Source organism: Saccopteryx leptura, chromosome 2, assembly GCF_036850995.1.
Source record: "Saccopteryx leptura isolate mSacLep1 chromosome 2, mSacLep1_pri_phased_curated, whole genome shotgun sequence".
NCBI classification, from domain to species: domain Eukaryota; kingdom Metazoa; phylum Chordata; class Mammalia; order Chiroptera; family Emballonuridae; genus Saccopteryx; species Saccopteryx leptura.
In genome coordinates, this window is record NC_089504.1 from 306,414,897 (window position 1) to 306,430,380 (window position 15,484).

Here is a 15,484-nt window from a genome sequence, read left to right on the forward strand (position 1 = left end):
TTGAGATTCTTATGCTAATAGAAATAACATGCACAGTAGGGCTATGGACAGTAGGTACTTAATAAATGTTAGTTCTCTTCTGTCTATTCTGTTCTTCCAGAGACCTTTTCTGTCAAAATAAAGCTTATTCCAAAACAAAAGAACCTACCATTTTATGTTCTTTTCTTTTGCTCAGTGAGCAATCTCTCTTTTTTTATTTTTTATTTTGAAAGAATTCAAATCATATTTGCACCCTGTCTCTATACCATACAGTTGAATATAGATTTCCTATTCACTGGCCCCCTTTCAGAAATCAGCAAATAAAGAATGTGATTCTTTGCCCTTTCATTTCACTCTGTTTTATACATAACAAGGTCGTTGTGGTTCTGGGAACTCGGAGGCAAAAGAAAACTCCTCTTTATAGTCATACCTCCCACAAAACACAGTTTTTGAAAAAAACAAACATAGTCACTCAACATCTAATCAGCAGCAATCTTGAGATGGGTCTAGAAGTTAGATGTCAAAACCTGCATTAAAGATGCACAGTTAAGAGTAGTACCGCACTGGTCCGCAGTCCGACTGACGCCAGGACAGAGCGGGTGGCAGTGGCTGCCTGAGCGCCAGGCACCGGTGTTTTCTTAACATCTTAATAAATTATTCCCTCATTGTTTTAGTGGCTCTGTTAATTTTTTTCTAACGAGACTAGGTTAACTAAAATCATCCGACATGGAAAAGGAGGAGGTAGGGTTAAAAAGGAACCTAATTAGCAAGGTAATTATAGCAGGCAGAAAAGTGCCCTGGTTATATAAAAACGCTATTGTTAACACACATGCAAGCTGGGCCTTGTCAAGGAACTTGTTAAGGTTTAGAGGTCAGAGGATCCATATAATTAGGTGTTTAGGGAAAAAATAAAAGCAAAACAGCCACCAGAATTAGGAAATGGCTGATGAGCCACTAACAGAAAAGCCTTCTTAAATTGGGTTCAACTGTTGGAGGGTTGTTGGAGCAGCTTCAGGGATTCCCAGGAAGGGTAGCACCCCACCCCCCAACCAAAAAAAAAAAAAAAAAGAAAAGCTAGCTGGAACCCGAGCCAACAGAATTGCTGAGGTGGAAAGTTTAAAGGCCTAGCCACAAGGGTCCCTGGACCGGAGAGGTGGCAGTAAGGCTGGTCATGTCACTATGCTGAGCAACAAGAAGAAATACATTGTCAATGGCAACTCTGGGATTAGAGCCCAGGTGAGGCTAAGCTCTTATTTACCAGTCTTGCTGCTGTGATAGCTGTTAATGTGAAAGGCCGGCCGCTTTTCTCTCCTTTCCTGCTCTCATCCCTCCTTCTGGTGTAAGGTGAGCTGCCCTCTCCTAACAGTTTCTTGCCTTGATGCCTGTTGGAATTAGGCAGTTCTCTCTGAAATGGAAAAAGAGGGAGGGGGGGTACCTTAAACCACTCTTTGATTTCAAACATGCAGAAAAGTTAGGGGTAGACTCTCCCAAAGTACCCCAACCCGTTACAGGACTACTGTTATAAGGTGGGCAGGTGGGCACCAGGGATGACCTACTTAAACCATGTGTTCTGGTTGGCAGTAAGAGATAAACATTTATTTCTTGGGGAAATTGTATAACATTCTATATAAGTGGTTAATCTCTATCTAATATTCTTCTGTCCTGATGAAATTTGAGTTCAATGTCTAACAAGTAAACAAAATTCAGAACCCTATGACCATGGAGAAAGCCTCCATAGTCTTTCTTAGTGCCAAAAGATAGCCTAAACTTGACCCGAGACCTGAAGGAGTAACTAACTGTAAGTGGAGAATACTGCAGCAGAGAGCTCCGCTTAGGGAGCCTGGTGAGATGCAACTAGACAGCTACATGATTTAGTGCTATTGGGGTAACTGTATGTGTCCCACCCACCCCTGATCCTGAAGAAGTAGAGTGGCCCCCTCTAGTGTTGTGTGGGTGTGAGGGGGCAGTGTTAACATACCTCAGGCAGGGTTTATCTGTTACTCTTTTTTAAAAGGAGAAAAGGAGGCACTGCTGAAATTAGTGACTCATTGTGACCTTTGGAAAGTCAATTACTACTCCTTTTCCTAGGTGGGCCTCTAAAAAAGAATAAAGACAAGTCATTGTCTTGAATAATGTTGGTGAAGTGGAAGCCAGAGTTTTGAGCTTGACTGATGTCCCACTCTCCATCTTCACACCCACCTTCCTCCCCTTCGCAATGTTTTTCCCCCATTGATTTGAGAGATAGAGAGAGAGGAAGGGAGAGAGAGAAGCATCAACTTGCTGTTCCACTTGGTTGTTCCATTTAGTTCTCCTATGTGCCTGACTGGGGATTGAACCCGTGACCTTGGTGCACTGGGACACTGCTTTACCCACTGAGCTATCTGGGCAGGCCCCTTCCCAACGTTTTTTGCCCTTAAAAATTCTTTTAACTTCAGGCTTGGTTTATGCTTACTGTGTTTACTTAATATGCTGCCCCATACAGACAGTGAAGATAGAATAGTCTACTTCAGATTCATTTTATTTCAGCACATGATCACATACCATGTGTCGGGCATTGGTGTCTGAGAATATAAGGGTAAGTAAGATGCACAGTTCCTGCCTTTATGGATCCTGTAGCTTATACAGGGTTCAGCTAGTTAGTTATACTTGATGTGATAAGTGCTGTGGTAGGAGATGTATGTGGAAGTTCATGTAGATCCCATCGGAGTGCAAAAAAAGGACACTTTATCTTCTTGGAATAAATTGATACTTTAGCAAAATAACCAGTTTTGCCATTTTTCATTTTGCAAAGAGCTTCTAATCCAATGAATTTTCCTATTGCTGAAACTAATTTACAAACTCTAAAGTACTACACAGGCTTTACTTGTTGTTACAGCTATGAAAATGCTATGAATTCCCCTAGAAGGCATGCTAAGCTAATTCAACTTGGCATTGGTCCCTCTCTCTCAATACTCAAATGACTCCATAGTTACCTTTCTGACTGAAGGAAATGGAGCATCGGTTGCTGCTCTCATTCTGATATGCTTTATCTGTGTTCTGCCCATCAGGGAACTGTCTTTTTTTATTATGAAAGAATCAGTTGTCAGAGCTTTGGTGCTTTCTGCCTCCCTGCCACCTTGGATCCAGAATAATCTAAGCAATTACATAAACATTCAATTAGGGGAAAAAGAAAAAAGTTATTTGTTGAAATGATATGATCTTTGATTGGTAAAGTGTTATAAAATATCAGCTGGAACCTCCAACAGTAGGAGAAAGATAAAATGCAATAAAGTCATTATCAGATAATGTATAAAATGCAGTCTCAAGTATTGAGGGTATTTTTTTTTTTTCCAAGAGAGGAGAGGAGATAGAAAGACACACTCTTGCATGTGGCCTGACCAGGATCCACCTGGCCACCCCCATCTGGGGCCAGTGCTCTGCCCATCTGGAGCCATGCTTACAACCGAGCTATTTTTAGTGCTCAGGGCTGATGCATTCGAATCAATCAAGCCATGGCTGCAGGAGGAGAAGAAAGAAAGCGAGAGGGGGTGGCAGAGCAGATGGTTGCTTCTCTTGTGTGCCCTGACCGGGAATTGAACCTGGGACAGCCACATGCTAGGATGACACTCTACCACTGAGCCAATCTACCAGGACTGAGGGTTTAGAAATTTTTTTATTAATTTATTTTTAGAGAGAAAAAATAATTGATTTGTTGTTCCATTTATTTATGCATTCATTGGTTGATTCTTGTATGTTGCCCTGACTGGGAATCAAACCTACAACCTTGGTGTATCCAGAAAGTGTTCTATCCAGCTGACCTGCCCAGCCAGGGTTTGAGTATTTAGGTTTATACATATTCAGCCCTCATTCAGCCCTACATCTGTTATATTATAGTTAATAAATGATCAATCTTGTGGTTTTTAGGTATTTTATGATACCAAACATTAAAAATAATAAATTGTTTACTGTACTTACTAGTACTGAAAAGCTAATTAATGTATCTTTTAAAACTATACTGACTACCTCAAAGAGCTCTAAGAACAGTAGGGAGTGGATTTATTGAATTTCCTACTATATCTCACATTTTACATGGATACACACCTCCAAGATATTACAGATTGGTTCCCAGACCACTGTAATAAAGTAAGTTGTAATCTTTTTTTTTTTTTTTTGTATTTTTCTGAAGCTGGAAACGGGGAGAGACAGTCAGACAGACTCCCGCATGCGCCCGACCGGGATCCACCTGGCATGCCCACCAGGGGCGACGCTCTGCCCACCAGGGGGCGATGCTCTGCCCCTCCGGGGCGTCGCTCTGCCGTGACCAGAGCCACTCCAGCGCCTGGGGCAGAGGCCAAGGAGCCATCCCCAGCGCCCGGGCCATCTTTGCTCCAATGGAGCCTTGGCTGCGGGAGGGGAAGAGAGAGACAGAGGGGAAGGGGGGGTGGAGAAGCAAATGGGCGCTTCTCCTATGTGCCCTGGCCAGGAATCGAACCCGGGTCCCCCGCACGCCAGGTCGACGCTCTACCGCTGAGCCAACCGGCCAGGGCTGAGTTGTAATCTTTTTGCTGGTGGAGAGTCTTGCCTTCAATTTATAAAAACAACAACCCAGAACCACAACATCTGTGAAGTGCAATAAAGCAAAATATGCTCAAACATTGTTTCATTTAACGCTCTCCAAAACTTGTGAAATATTTTTATCTCTGCTGTATTTATGAGAAATTGAAGCTCACAGATGCATCTTGACCAGCATCACGTAGCTAATGAGTGGCATAGCCAGGATTTGAACACAGTTCCAGGAGAGTTCTTTCTGATTGGAAAGCCTCTATTATTTTTCATTATACCAGACCATTTCCTGCAAATCTTAAAACCTTGAAGGCAACTCACTTTACCTTTCTGTACCTTGCAGTTTCTCATCTAGATATGTGAAGAATATTGGAGTTGATAGTCTCAAAGATTTCTTTAGCTTCAGTTTTCCATGAAACTATAGAAAGGATTTCTGAAATTTCTTTTTTTTTTTTTACAGAGACAGAGAGAGTCAGAGAGAGGGATAGATAGGGACAGACAGACAGGAACGGAGAGAGATGAGAAGCATCAATTATCAGTTTTTTGTTGCAACACCTTAATTCATTGATTGCTTTCTCATATGTGCCTTGACCGTGGGCCTTCAGCAGGCCGGGTAACCCCTTGCTTGAGCCAGCGACCTTGGGTCCAAGCTGGTGAGCTTTGCTCAAACCAGATGAGCCCACGCTCAAGCTGGTGACCTCAGGGTCTCGAACCTGGGTCCTCCGCATCCCAGTCTGATGCTCTATCCACTGTGCCACCGCCTGGTCAGGCTGAAATTTCTTTTTACTAGAACATACCTTCTCCTTTTTTTTTTTCCTTGGACACAATTTTATTATAAAAAGCATATAGTCAGAGAGTAGATCAAAGATTTAAATTTGATGGAACTATAGTAGGTAAAGAATGTAAAGTCATTCTTCTCTCTAGAGTCTTAACATCCTGGTACAATCAGATCAACTGCCTTAAATTGCTATCTCAAAATGGAGGTTATTTTTTTGTATAACTAGAGTTCTTTTTCTTAGCAGATCCAGTTTGCTGACCAGAAGCAAGAATTCAACAAACGTCCCACCAAAATTGGGCGTCGCTCTTTGTCTCGTTCCATTTCTCAGTCATCTACTGACAGCTATAGCTCAGGTGAGTACTGAACTGCTGCAGACCCACCTGGGGAGGTATTATCAATGCACCCTCCTGTCTACCCAAGGCTTACTAATATATGGTCAGGCCTGTACTTTGGAATAAACACTTTGCCTCTCAGTTGAAATTTAGATCAGAATTCTGGATGGAGTTTTTGGATTCCTCTTGGGGATTCAGGGTGGAGCTTAATAGAGGCCTCCTTTTCAGTAAATGTAGAAAAAGGTGATTGAGGCCTGACCTGTGGTGGCACAGTGGGATAAAGCGTCGACCTGGAACACTGAAGTCGCCGGTTCAAAACCCTGGGCTTGCCTGCTCAAGGCACATATGGGAGTTGATGCTTCCTGCTCTCCCCCTTCTCTCTCTCTCTCTCCCTGTTTCCCCCCTCCTTCCTCTCTGAAAATTGAATAAATAAAGTCTTTAGAAAAAGAAAGGGGTGGTTGAGGAAACTGAGTTCTGATTTATTCAGAGGGTGGGAGTGAGTGTGCAGTTCACTGATGAGTTTCTCTGGACAACATGTATAAAGACTTGTGTTTTTTCCCTTCTGTGAAAACAAAAGAGGTGTATTCTCCCTCCTTCTATCTGGTATTTGCAAGTATTTTTTTTTAATTGCTTGATTTTAGAGAGACAGAGGAAGGGAGAGAGAGAGAGAGAGAGCGAGCATTCATTTGTTGTTCCACATAGTTTTGCATTCATTGATTGCTTCCAATATGTACCCTGATCCAGGATTGAACCCATAACCTTGGCTTTTCCGGACAATGCTCCAACCATTTGAGCTAAGGAGTCAGGGTCCGTACTTGCCAATTAATGATTAAGGGGAAACCTAAATTGTCCCAAGAAACATGAAAGCATTGTAGCTAGTTCAAGTGAGCCCTTTGCCTTCTCTTCTAAACTGTTACATTGTATTGTTTGTCACTCCTTTCTTTGCATTAGCATTAATTCAAATATATGGGCCCTGGAGCTGTTGTCCTGGATGCCAGAAAAGCTATTAATTACCATGTAAAGCCCCTGGAAGGCATTGGCCATTTGTGCAGCAGTCCCCAGTATGTGTCTGATCTAATATGGAGCCATTTTATTTTGCTCTTGCCTATGTGTTAGGAAGCTGAGTTGTCTCTTCACATTATACATAGTAATATTCATTAGAAAACTTTAATTGTGACCTAAAGTTTTCTTTGTTGTTCATACAAATAGGAAAGTAGTATTTGTTATGTAAACAAAGAAAGCTTATTTAGGAAACTAACTTTTAGGTTAGGTAGATTGTTATTTATATTTTTATATTTATCTTATTACTGTCCACAATAACTGAATGATGTAAGCACATGAGAGAAATTCCTATAGATTTTTGTTTAAAGATACTGTATGTTGTACCTGTCTCTCTCTTTTGTTTTTGTTTTGTTTTTGTTTTTTGGAGGGGCAAAGGAGAAAGAGAGAGAGAGGGACAGACAGACAAAAAAGGAAAGAGATGAGAAGCATCAACTTGTAGTTGCAGCACTTTAGTTATTCATTGATTGCTCTCTCATATGTGCCTTGACCTGGGGACTCCAGCTGAGCCAGTGACCCCTTGCACAAGCCAGCAACCTAGGGCTGAAGCCAGCAACCATGAGGTCATGTCCATGATCCCATGCTCAAGCTGGTGACCCCACACTCAAGCTTGTGAGCCTGTGCTCGAACTGACAACCCAGGGTTTTGAACCCAGGTGGTCCTCAGCGTCCTAGGTCAACACTCCATCCACTGTGCACTGCCTGATCAGGCTATATCTATCTTACTCTGCTGAAATAACCAGCATTGAAAAATTAATAAACCAGTTATATAACTCTGGAAACTATATAGTAACTGTGAAAATGTGAATTTTACATGTTACCTAAAGATTGATATTAAATAATAACTATACTAAATTTTAACTCTAGGTCAGTCTCTTCCCTACACACTAGGTCAGGGGTCCCCAAACTACAGCCCGCAGGCCGCATGCCCTGAGGCCATTTATCCGCCCCCGCCACACTTCCAGAAGGGACACCTCTTTCATTGGTGGTCAGTGAGCAGATGCACCCTGTGCTCCTGGAGTACTGTATGTGGTAGTGCTGCAAAGCGTGGCGTCACTCACGTACAGTACTACTTCCCGTGGCGCGCATCATATCACTTGTTAGGGCTAGCAGTGACAAATATGGAACTGGACATTGATCATCTCATTAGCCAAAAGCAGGCCCGTAGTTCCCATTGAAATACTGGTCAGTTTGTTGATTTAAACTTACTTGTTCTTTATTTTAAATATTGTATTTGTTCCCGTTTTGTTTTTTTACTTTAAAATAAGATATGTACAGTGTGCATAGGGATTTGTTCATAGTTTTTTTTATAGTCCGGCCCTCCAACGGTCTGAGGGACAGTGAACTGGCCCTCTGTGTATAAAGTTTGGGGACCCCTGCACTAGATCAACATTTCCAACTGTGTTCCTGCAGAGAAAACCAATGCCTGCCTTTTCAGTAGGGAGGATACCTACAAAATATCTGTTTCACTAGAAGAGTGTGATTACTGCATTGGTTTCTAAATGAACATACACGTAATTGCCTGGTAAGCTCATTGGTGTGTGACATTGTCTGATGTCACCTGGAAAACTTGGACCTTTTAAGTCAAACTATATGAAATTACTAGTTTTATAGTGAAAAAATATCAACCATATATATCCATTTATTACTAGTTTTATAGTAAAAAAAATATTAACTATATATATCCATTTAAGGATATTAAGCTCAAGCGTATTGGAGTCAAAACATTCTGGCAATGGAAAATAGCTTAAAGATCAGTTCTTCAGCTCCCCACTGGACGCCAGAATTACCTTGATTGCATCCCTGACAAATGGCTGCCTGGCTTCTTTGGGAGCTTTTAAATGATAGGGTAATCCTTGCTTTATCTAGTTATTTAGCTCCTGGTAAACTCTTATACAATTCCTAGAATTTAAAGATTTACTTAGAAACAAAAATCACCATTTTGGGAACATCCCACTGTCCTGGTAATTCTCATCTGGATATATTCCAGACTAAATTTCCCTTTAAAAATATTATGCCTATGACTGTAATATTCCAGATACTGTGTGAACTAATCTACAGGACATATTATTTTCATAAGCTCCATGCTTTTAAAATGAATCCCAAGAAAGTGTTTGCTTCTTTCACAGCTGTGTCACACGTACTGCTACCTCGTTTTCTGTTTTGGTTTCGGGTTTTTTTCACATGAATAATTGTCAAGCCCTTTTATAAAAACTCCGAATAGCGATGCCTACTGCCTTGAGTCTTGGACTAGGAGTTGGGAGACACCTAGTTTCTAGGCTTAGATTCATTTGTGATGTGTTGTGTGATCCTGGAGAACTGCAGCCTGTGAATTCATAACCGAGACAGTGGAAGTTATATGAGGTGATGCAGAAAAAGCTCCAAACTCATCAAATGAAGAGCCAGGAATAATGGATTTGACTCACAACTTTCTGAGTATGAGAAAATATGCAAATGCATGTCAGTATGTACTTGGAACCCAATTTTAGCAAGTGTTAAAATTTAAGTGACTATAGAAATTAACATTACAGAGACCCCAAAGACTGACCTTTGGATCTCTTCCCTTCTCTGTCTATACTCTCTCCCCAGATGACCTCATTCAGTCGCATAGTTTTAAATGCCACATAGTATTGACATTTGATTCTCAAATTTGATCTCCAGCTCAACTCTGTCCCCCACACACTAGATCTGTATAGTCAGTTGCCTGCTCAGTCCTTTGACCTTGGTGTATTATAGACATCTCAAACCCCCAGGTCTTAAAAGCTGAGCTCCTGAGTTCCAACTTTATCCCTCTTCAGTCTGTTCATAACAATATAGCAAGATTTATTCTTTTAAAATAAGTCAGGTCATATCACGTCTCATCTCAAAACCCTCCCATGGCTTCCCAGTCTCACTCTGAGTAAAGGCTAAAATTCTTACAGTGGCCTACAAGATCCTATCTTATCCAGCTTCCTGTTACATTTCTAGTCATATCTCTGATTTCTCAAACTTCTTGCCTCCCCCTGTTATTCATTTTGCTCTAGTCATACTAGGTAGCCTCCTTGCTGTTATTCTGGTTTTTTGGAACTCTCCTGCATTAAGACTTTTGCACTTGCTATTCTCTGCCTGGAATGCTCTAAGATAATCTAGCTGGGTATCTTACCTCCAGTTCTGAGCCAAAGTTCACTTCTCAGGAGGGGCCTGTCCTGGCCTGACCAGTGATATTGCGATGGATAGAGCCTCGAGCTAGGTTGCTGAAGTTGCAGGTTCAAAACCCTGAGGTTGCTAGCTTGAGCATGGGGAATTACAGACATGATCCCATCATTGCTGGCTTGAGCCCAAAGGTCTCTGGCCTGAAGCTCAAGGTTGCTGGCTTGAGCAAGGGGTCACTGGCTCAACTTGAGCCCCGGTCAAGGCACATATGAGAAGCAGTCAAGAACAACTAAAAAAATAATGAAACTACTAGTTGATTTTTCTCACCTCTCTCCCATCCTTTCTCTATCTCTCTCTTTAAAAAAAAGAGAAAGAGAGAGACCTATCCTGACCATCTTTTAAAATTGTACAAACACCTCACCCAACACTCCCTATCAAATTTTTTCCTTTATTTTTCTTCATTGTACTTATCATATAACATATATTTTTACTAATTTATTGCTGTCTTTTCTCCCCTGACTTGAACATGAGATCCAGGAGAGCAGAGATTCCTCTGGTTTTGTACTGCTGGACTTCCAGCACCTAGAACTGTGTTTGACACGAGAGGAGCTCAGTAAATAAATATTGGTGAAAGGTATCCAGAGACATTCTTTTTTTTTTTTTTTTTTTTATAGAGGCAGAGAGAGTCAGAGAGAGGGATAGATAGGGACAGACAGACAAGAATGGAGAGAGATGAGAAGCATCAATCATCAGTTTTTCATTGTGACACCTTAGTTGTTCATTGATTGCTTTCTCATATGTGCCTTGACCGTGGGCCTTCAGCAGACCGAGTAACCCCTTGCTCGAGCCAGCAACCTTGGATCCAAGCTGGTGAGCTTTGCTCAAACCACACGAGCCTGTGCTCAAGCTGGCGACCTCGGGGTCTTGCACCTGAGTCCTCCACATCCCAGTTCGACGCTCTATCCACTGCACCACCGCCTGGTCAGGCTCCAGAGACATTCTTAATATCCTTTACACCCTTGCTGAGGTCTCTGATACACTCTATGCATGTAAACAGATAAAGTTTTATGACATGTTTTCATTTAGGAACTTCTGCTAATCTTTCTCAGCCAGAGTGCCTCATCTGAATCACAGAACACAGAAAAGGATTTGAGAGACTGATTTCTTAGTCCTTCAAAGGGTGCGTCATAACTGGTACCCTTCAAGATGCATAGAAGAGAAGTTAATTCATATTTTCAATGGATGCTTCAAGGCATTAGAGCTTATGCTAGTGAAACCTAGGTTGAAAAGGCTGTATTAATCCCTAAAATGATTTTCTGAAAAACCAACCTATAAAAACTCTTTCCCTTAGGACAAAACTCATAAAAACAAGTGAATAGACTTTTCTTTAAAGTTAGATAATTCTCAGTGTAAAGCCAGTATCCAGGGCCACCATCACAGCCGCCTGGCCCATGCAGGTTCGCATTGGATTCGGACAGTCAGTAAAGAAACAACAGAGCCAAAAACTGGTGGGCCATCATCTTTAATCCTAGCTTGCACCCGGCGGGCAAGTAAAAACACACACTGAGCTCCAAAACCCACTCACATTCAGTGCTCACAGAGCTACTGACTTATCCGAGTTTCCTAGAATCAAAGGTATCTACCTCACCAGACTTACTCACCTCTGTTCCCCATCTCCTTCCTTCTCCCTGCACAAACTCTGCACTAACTGGCTTCTTATTCAACTTCTCCCAGCCTCCTCCATGTGGCCTTTTCTCTGCTCTGCTCTCTAATGCTAATCTCAGCAACCGAGAACACAAGGTCCTAGTCTGCTCTACTTTATAGTGTAGATTCAAAACCTTTAATCCAATATACAAAATAGGGAAGTCTCTAATACAAAGTCACTTATCTGAGGCATGATAGGATTGCACCACCCCACATCAAAAAGGGTGGAAAAGGCTTAGTCCTAAAACCAAGCCCCAGGCTACAAGGATCCTGCCTGCCCACAGCCCACCAATACACATTATTTTTATTTATTTATTTTTTTAAAAAAGCTTTGAACATTTTACTACAATTTTCTTTTTAAAAATTTTATTTTATTTTTTTCTTTTAGTTATTCATTTTAGAAAGGAGAGAGAGAGGGGGAGAGAGAGAGAGAAACAGAGAGAGAGAAGGGGGAGCAGGAAGCATCAACTCCCATATGTGCCTTGACCAGGCAAGCCCAGGGTTTCGAACCGGCGACCTCAGCATTTCCAGGTCAACACTTTATCCACTGCGCCACCACAGGTCAGGCCACCAATACACATTAATATCACCAGGGCAACGGGCCTCCACGTGGGCAGCACCATCTTTAACAAAGTGAGCATAATATATTTTATCTGCCCAACACTCAGTAATATATTTCTTTATTTAATTTATTGTGTTTACATAGATTCTAGTGTTGCCCCGAATGCATCCCCCCACCCCCATATTCCCCTCAACAAGTAATATATTTCTTAAAAAGCTGTCTACAGTGAGTTAATTGGTGAAGGATGAGGAAGGAAGACTGAAGTTTCTTAAGTCATAATTGGTTGAATTTTTGCATTTTTCTAAATAATAAAGTTTTGTTTGTATTTTGGTTGCTAACATAGCTTTTTTTTTCCTTTTTCTTTTCTAGTGAGAGTAGGAGAGATACAGAGACAGACTCCCACATGTACCCCAGTGGGGATCCACCTGGTAACCCCATCTGGGGCTGATGCTCTGCCCTTCCGGGTCTACTCCAACCGAGCTACTTTTAGCACCTGATATGGAGGCTTCACAGAGCCATCTTCAGGGCCCAGGGCTAATATGCTTGAACCAATCGAGCCATGGCTGCAGGATGGAGAGAGAGAAGGGGGAGGAGAAGGGTGGAAAAGTAGATGGTCACCTCTCCTGTGTTCCCTGACTAGGAATCAAACCTGGGACTTCCACACGCCAGGTTGACACTCTACACTGACCCAACCAACCAGGACCACTAGCATAGCTTTTCACATGTTTCTAGAGTGTTATTCACCATTGAAATCTGCTACACATGGACACACAGGTCCCTACTGTAATTTACATTATCAAATGAATAGATTGGGCCCAAGAGAAATTAGACTAGTCTAATAGGACTAATTCAACCAGGAGTCTGCTGCTGCTTCTAGCAATAACCCACAGTATCACAGCTGCTAGGAGGTATTCATCAGGCATGAGCCATAAGACATATGTATGCATGTTCTTTTTATTATTTTCAAGATTTTATTTATTGATTTTACAGAGAGAGGAGAGAGAGGGGTGGAGTGAGAAGTATCAACTCATCGTTGCTTCACTTTAGTTGTTTACTGATGGCTTGTCATATGTGGCTTGACCGAGCAAGCCCAGGGTTTCGAACCAGCAACCTCAGCATTCCAGGTCGAAGCTTTATTCACTACACCACCACAGACCAGGCAGTATGCATGTTCTGCGGGATAGATTGTAGATTAGTGATTCATCAAGTTATGTTTTGATTTGGGGATATCATGAAACAAGACAACATCTCATAGTAATGCTATATTGTACTTTATATTATTTTTCTACGTGGAAGATGAACCTTTTTTTGGTATTATCTCACTTATTCATAAGATTTTTTTGGTGGTAGTTAGAGGAATGGGAGAGCAAGGCTCTGTTATACTTTCTATTTTACCATTGTATAAACTGAAAATTAGTCAATTCATTACAGGTAAAGCAAGAGCTATCATTGCCTTAGTTATCAGTTGTTCATTTTTTTAGTTAAGTTATGACTCGGCTTCAGAGTGTGCTGATAAGAACAAAAACTACTAAATTCTATGAGCACTGCACAGGCACGGGGCTGGGTCCCAAAGGCAAAGATGAAAATCAATATTCTTGGCATCAAGAAACTTCCCTTTTAGAAGAGAGATGTTAGTTACCAGGGCCTAGGGTCCTTGAGCAACTATGAATCAGGAGAGAGGGATGTTTCTGATCATTCAAGAACATTCGGGGAGAAGAGTAAAATATAATTAAAGAAAAAAAAAGAACAAAAACTAGAAACTTTTCAAGCATGTGTGTATATATGTGTTGGATTTCTCTACATTTTTCCTAGGAAAAATGTTTAATGCTATCTCAACTATTTCCATGAATGTGCTACTTTAAATATACTAGCAGAAATGAGTATGGAATGAAAAACTGGATTGTCATACTAGGTCAGGAATAATCTTCCCACTGTGTTCGCAGAAAGAACACGCTTGGTCTGGGTCTGTCAGCCATTTTGCATTCACAAACATTTTTAATCTAGACAACTGATATTTTTGGTTCTTAACCTAATAACGGGCCTATATATATAATATATAAAGGGCTCTTTGAAAACAAAATCATTTTGGCTACAAAAACAAAACATGTTGATTGAGCTAACTACAACCAGTTGGCTACTGTTAAGAAAATAAAATACTGGGGTTCTTTTTCCATTTTAGAATAGGAAAGTAGTATAATTTTTTTCTTTGAGTTGGAAGAAAACAACTCAAGCCGAAAATTGAAGTGCTTCTCTTAAGGGGAAATTTTGGGGGTTTTGTCGTTGTTTGTTTATTTCCCCTGACTCATTCTTAGGCTCTGAAAGAAGCATAGGAGGGGAGAGCTATTCTGGGTCGAGTTAGGACTCTAGTCTCGGCCTTATAATCATTGCCAGCCAAGCAACTGCTGCTTGGGTAGATTAGTAAATGACAGAGGTAGAAAAAAAAAGAAACTGCTAAATAATATTGTATGTATGTCATTCCTTTTTCATTCAAAATTCTAAAGCTGAATGAAAGCCTTTAAAGACATTATGTCTGTTATTGAATTAAAAATGTGTGTAAAAGCTGGGTAATATCAGGTATAATTTATTGAGTGCTTTATATCTACCATTGTACTAAACACTTTGCTTACATTATCTTATTTAATCTTAACAACTTGACTTTAACAAGTCATGTCTGCCTAGTTTATAGTCTGCTTCATAGTACATATTACAATCATAAAGAAAGAAAAACTTTTTCTTTTTTTTTTTTTTTTTTTTTTACAGGGACAGAGAGAAAGTCAGAGAAAGGGATAGATAGAGACAGACAGACAGGAATACAAAGAGATGAGAAGCATCAATCATCAGTTTTTTGTTGTGACACCTTAGTTGTTCATTGATTGCTTTCTCATATGTGCCTTGACCGTGGGGCTACAGCAGACCGAGTAACCCCTTGCTGGAGCCAGCGACCTTGGGTCCAAGCTGGTGAGCTTTTTGCTCAAGTCAGATGAGCCTGCGCTCAAGCTGGTGACCTCGAGGTCTCGAACCTGGGTCCTCCGCATCCCAGTCCAACGCTCTATCCACTGTGCCACCGCCTGGTCAGGCAGAAAGAAAAACTCTAAATGATTAATTTTGTAGTAGTTATTTCATGTCTGGCTCATCTGAAAACTCAGACTGAAAACCCCATGAAGGTAAAGACAGCCTATATATCTGTCCTGCATCCCCAGCACTTAGAATGTGCCTGGTACATGGCAGATGCATAATAAAAATTTGTTGAATTTTTGTGTGAATGACTGAACACATGAATGAATTAACAGCCCTATTAAATAGGTTTTGGTATCACCTCTACTTTATTCACCTAGAAACAGAAACAGATTTCAACCAAAGTCTGTCTGACTCCAGAATGCATAACCGCTATATTTCA

At 41.1% G+C, this 15,484-nt stretch overlaps 1 protein-coding gene across 6 annotated transcripts in view; it reads left to right on the forward strand.

Annotated features, from left to right (window-relative positions):
* Positions 1 to 15,484, forward strand: part of AHCYL2 (adenosylhomocysteinase like 2) — a 164,377-nt gene that overhangs the window by 108,240 nt on the left and 40,653 nt on the right. For 2 of the 6 annotated variants that reach the window (XM_066362655.1, XM_066362658.1), the window contains exon 2: positions 5,541 to 5,652. In XM_066362655.1, the coding sequence (XP_066218752.1) occupies positions 5,541 to 5,652 (112 nt within the window). Of the gene's footprint in view, positions 1 to 859; positions 1,216 to 5,540; positions 5,653 to 15,484 lie in introns of those variants that run through there. The other 4 variants (XM_066362656.1, XM_066362660.1, XM_066362657.1 and 1 more) reach the window with 3 other exon arrangements.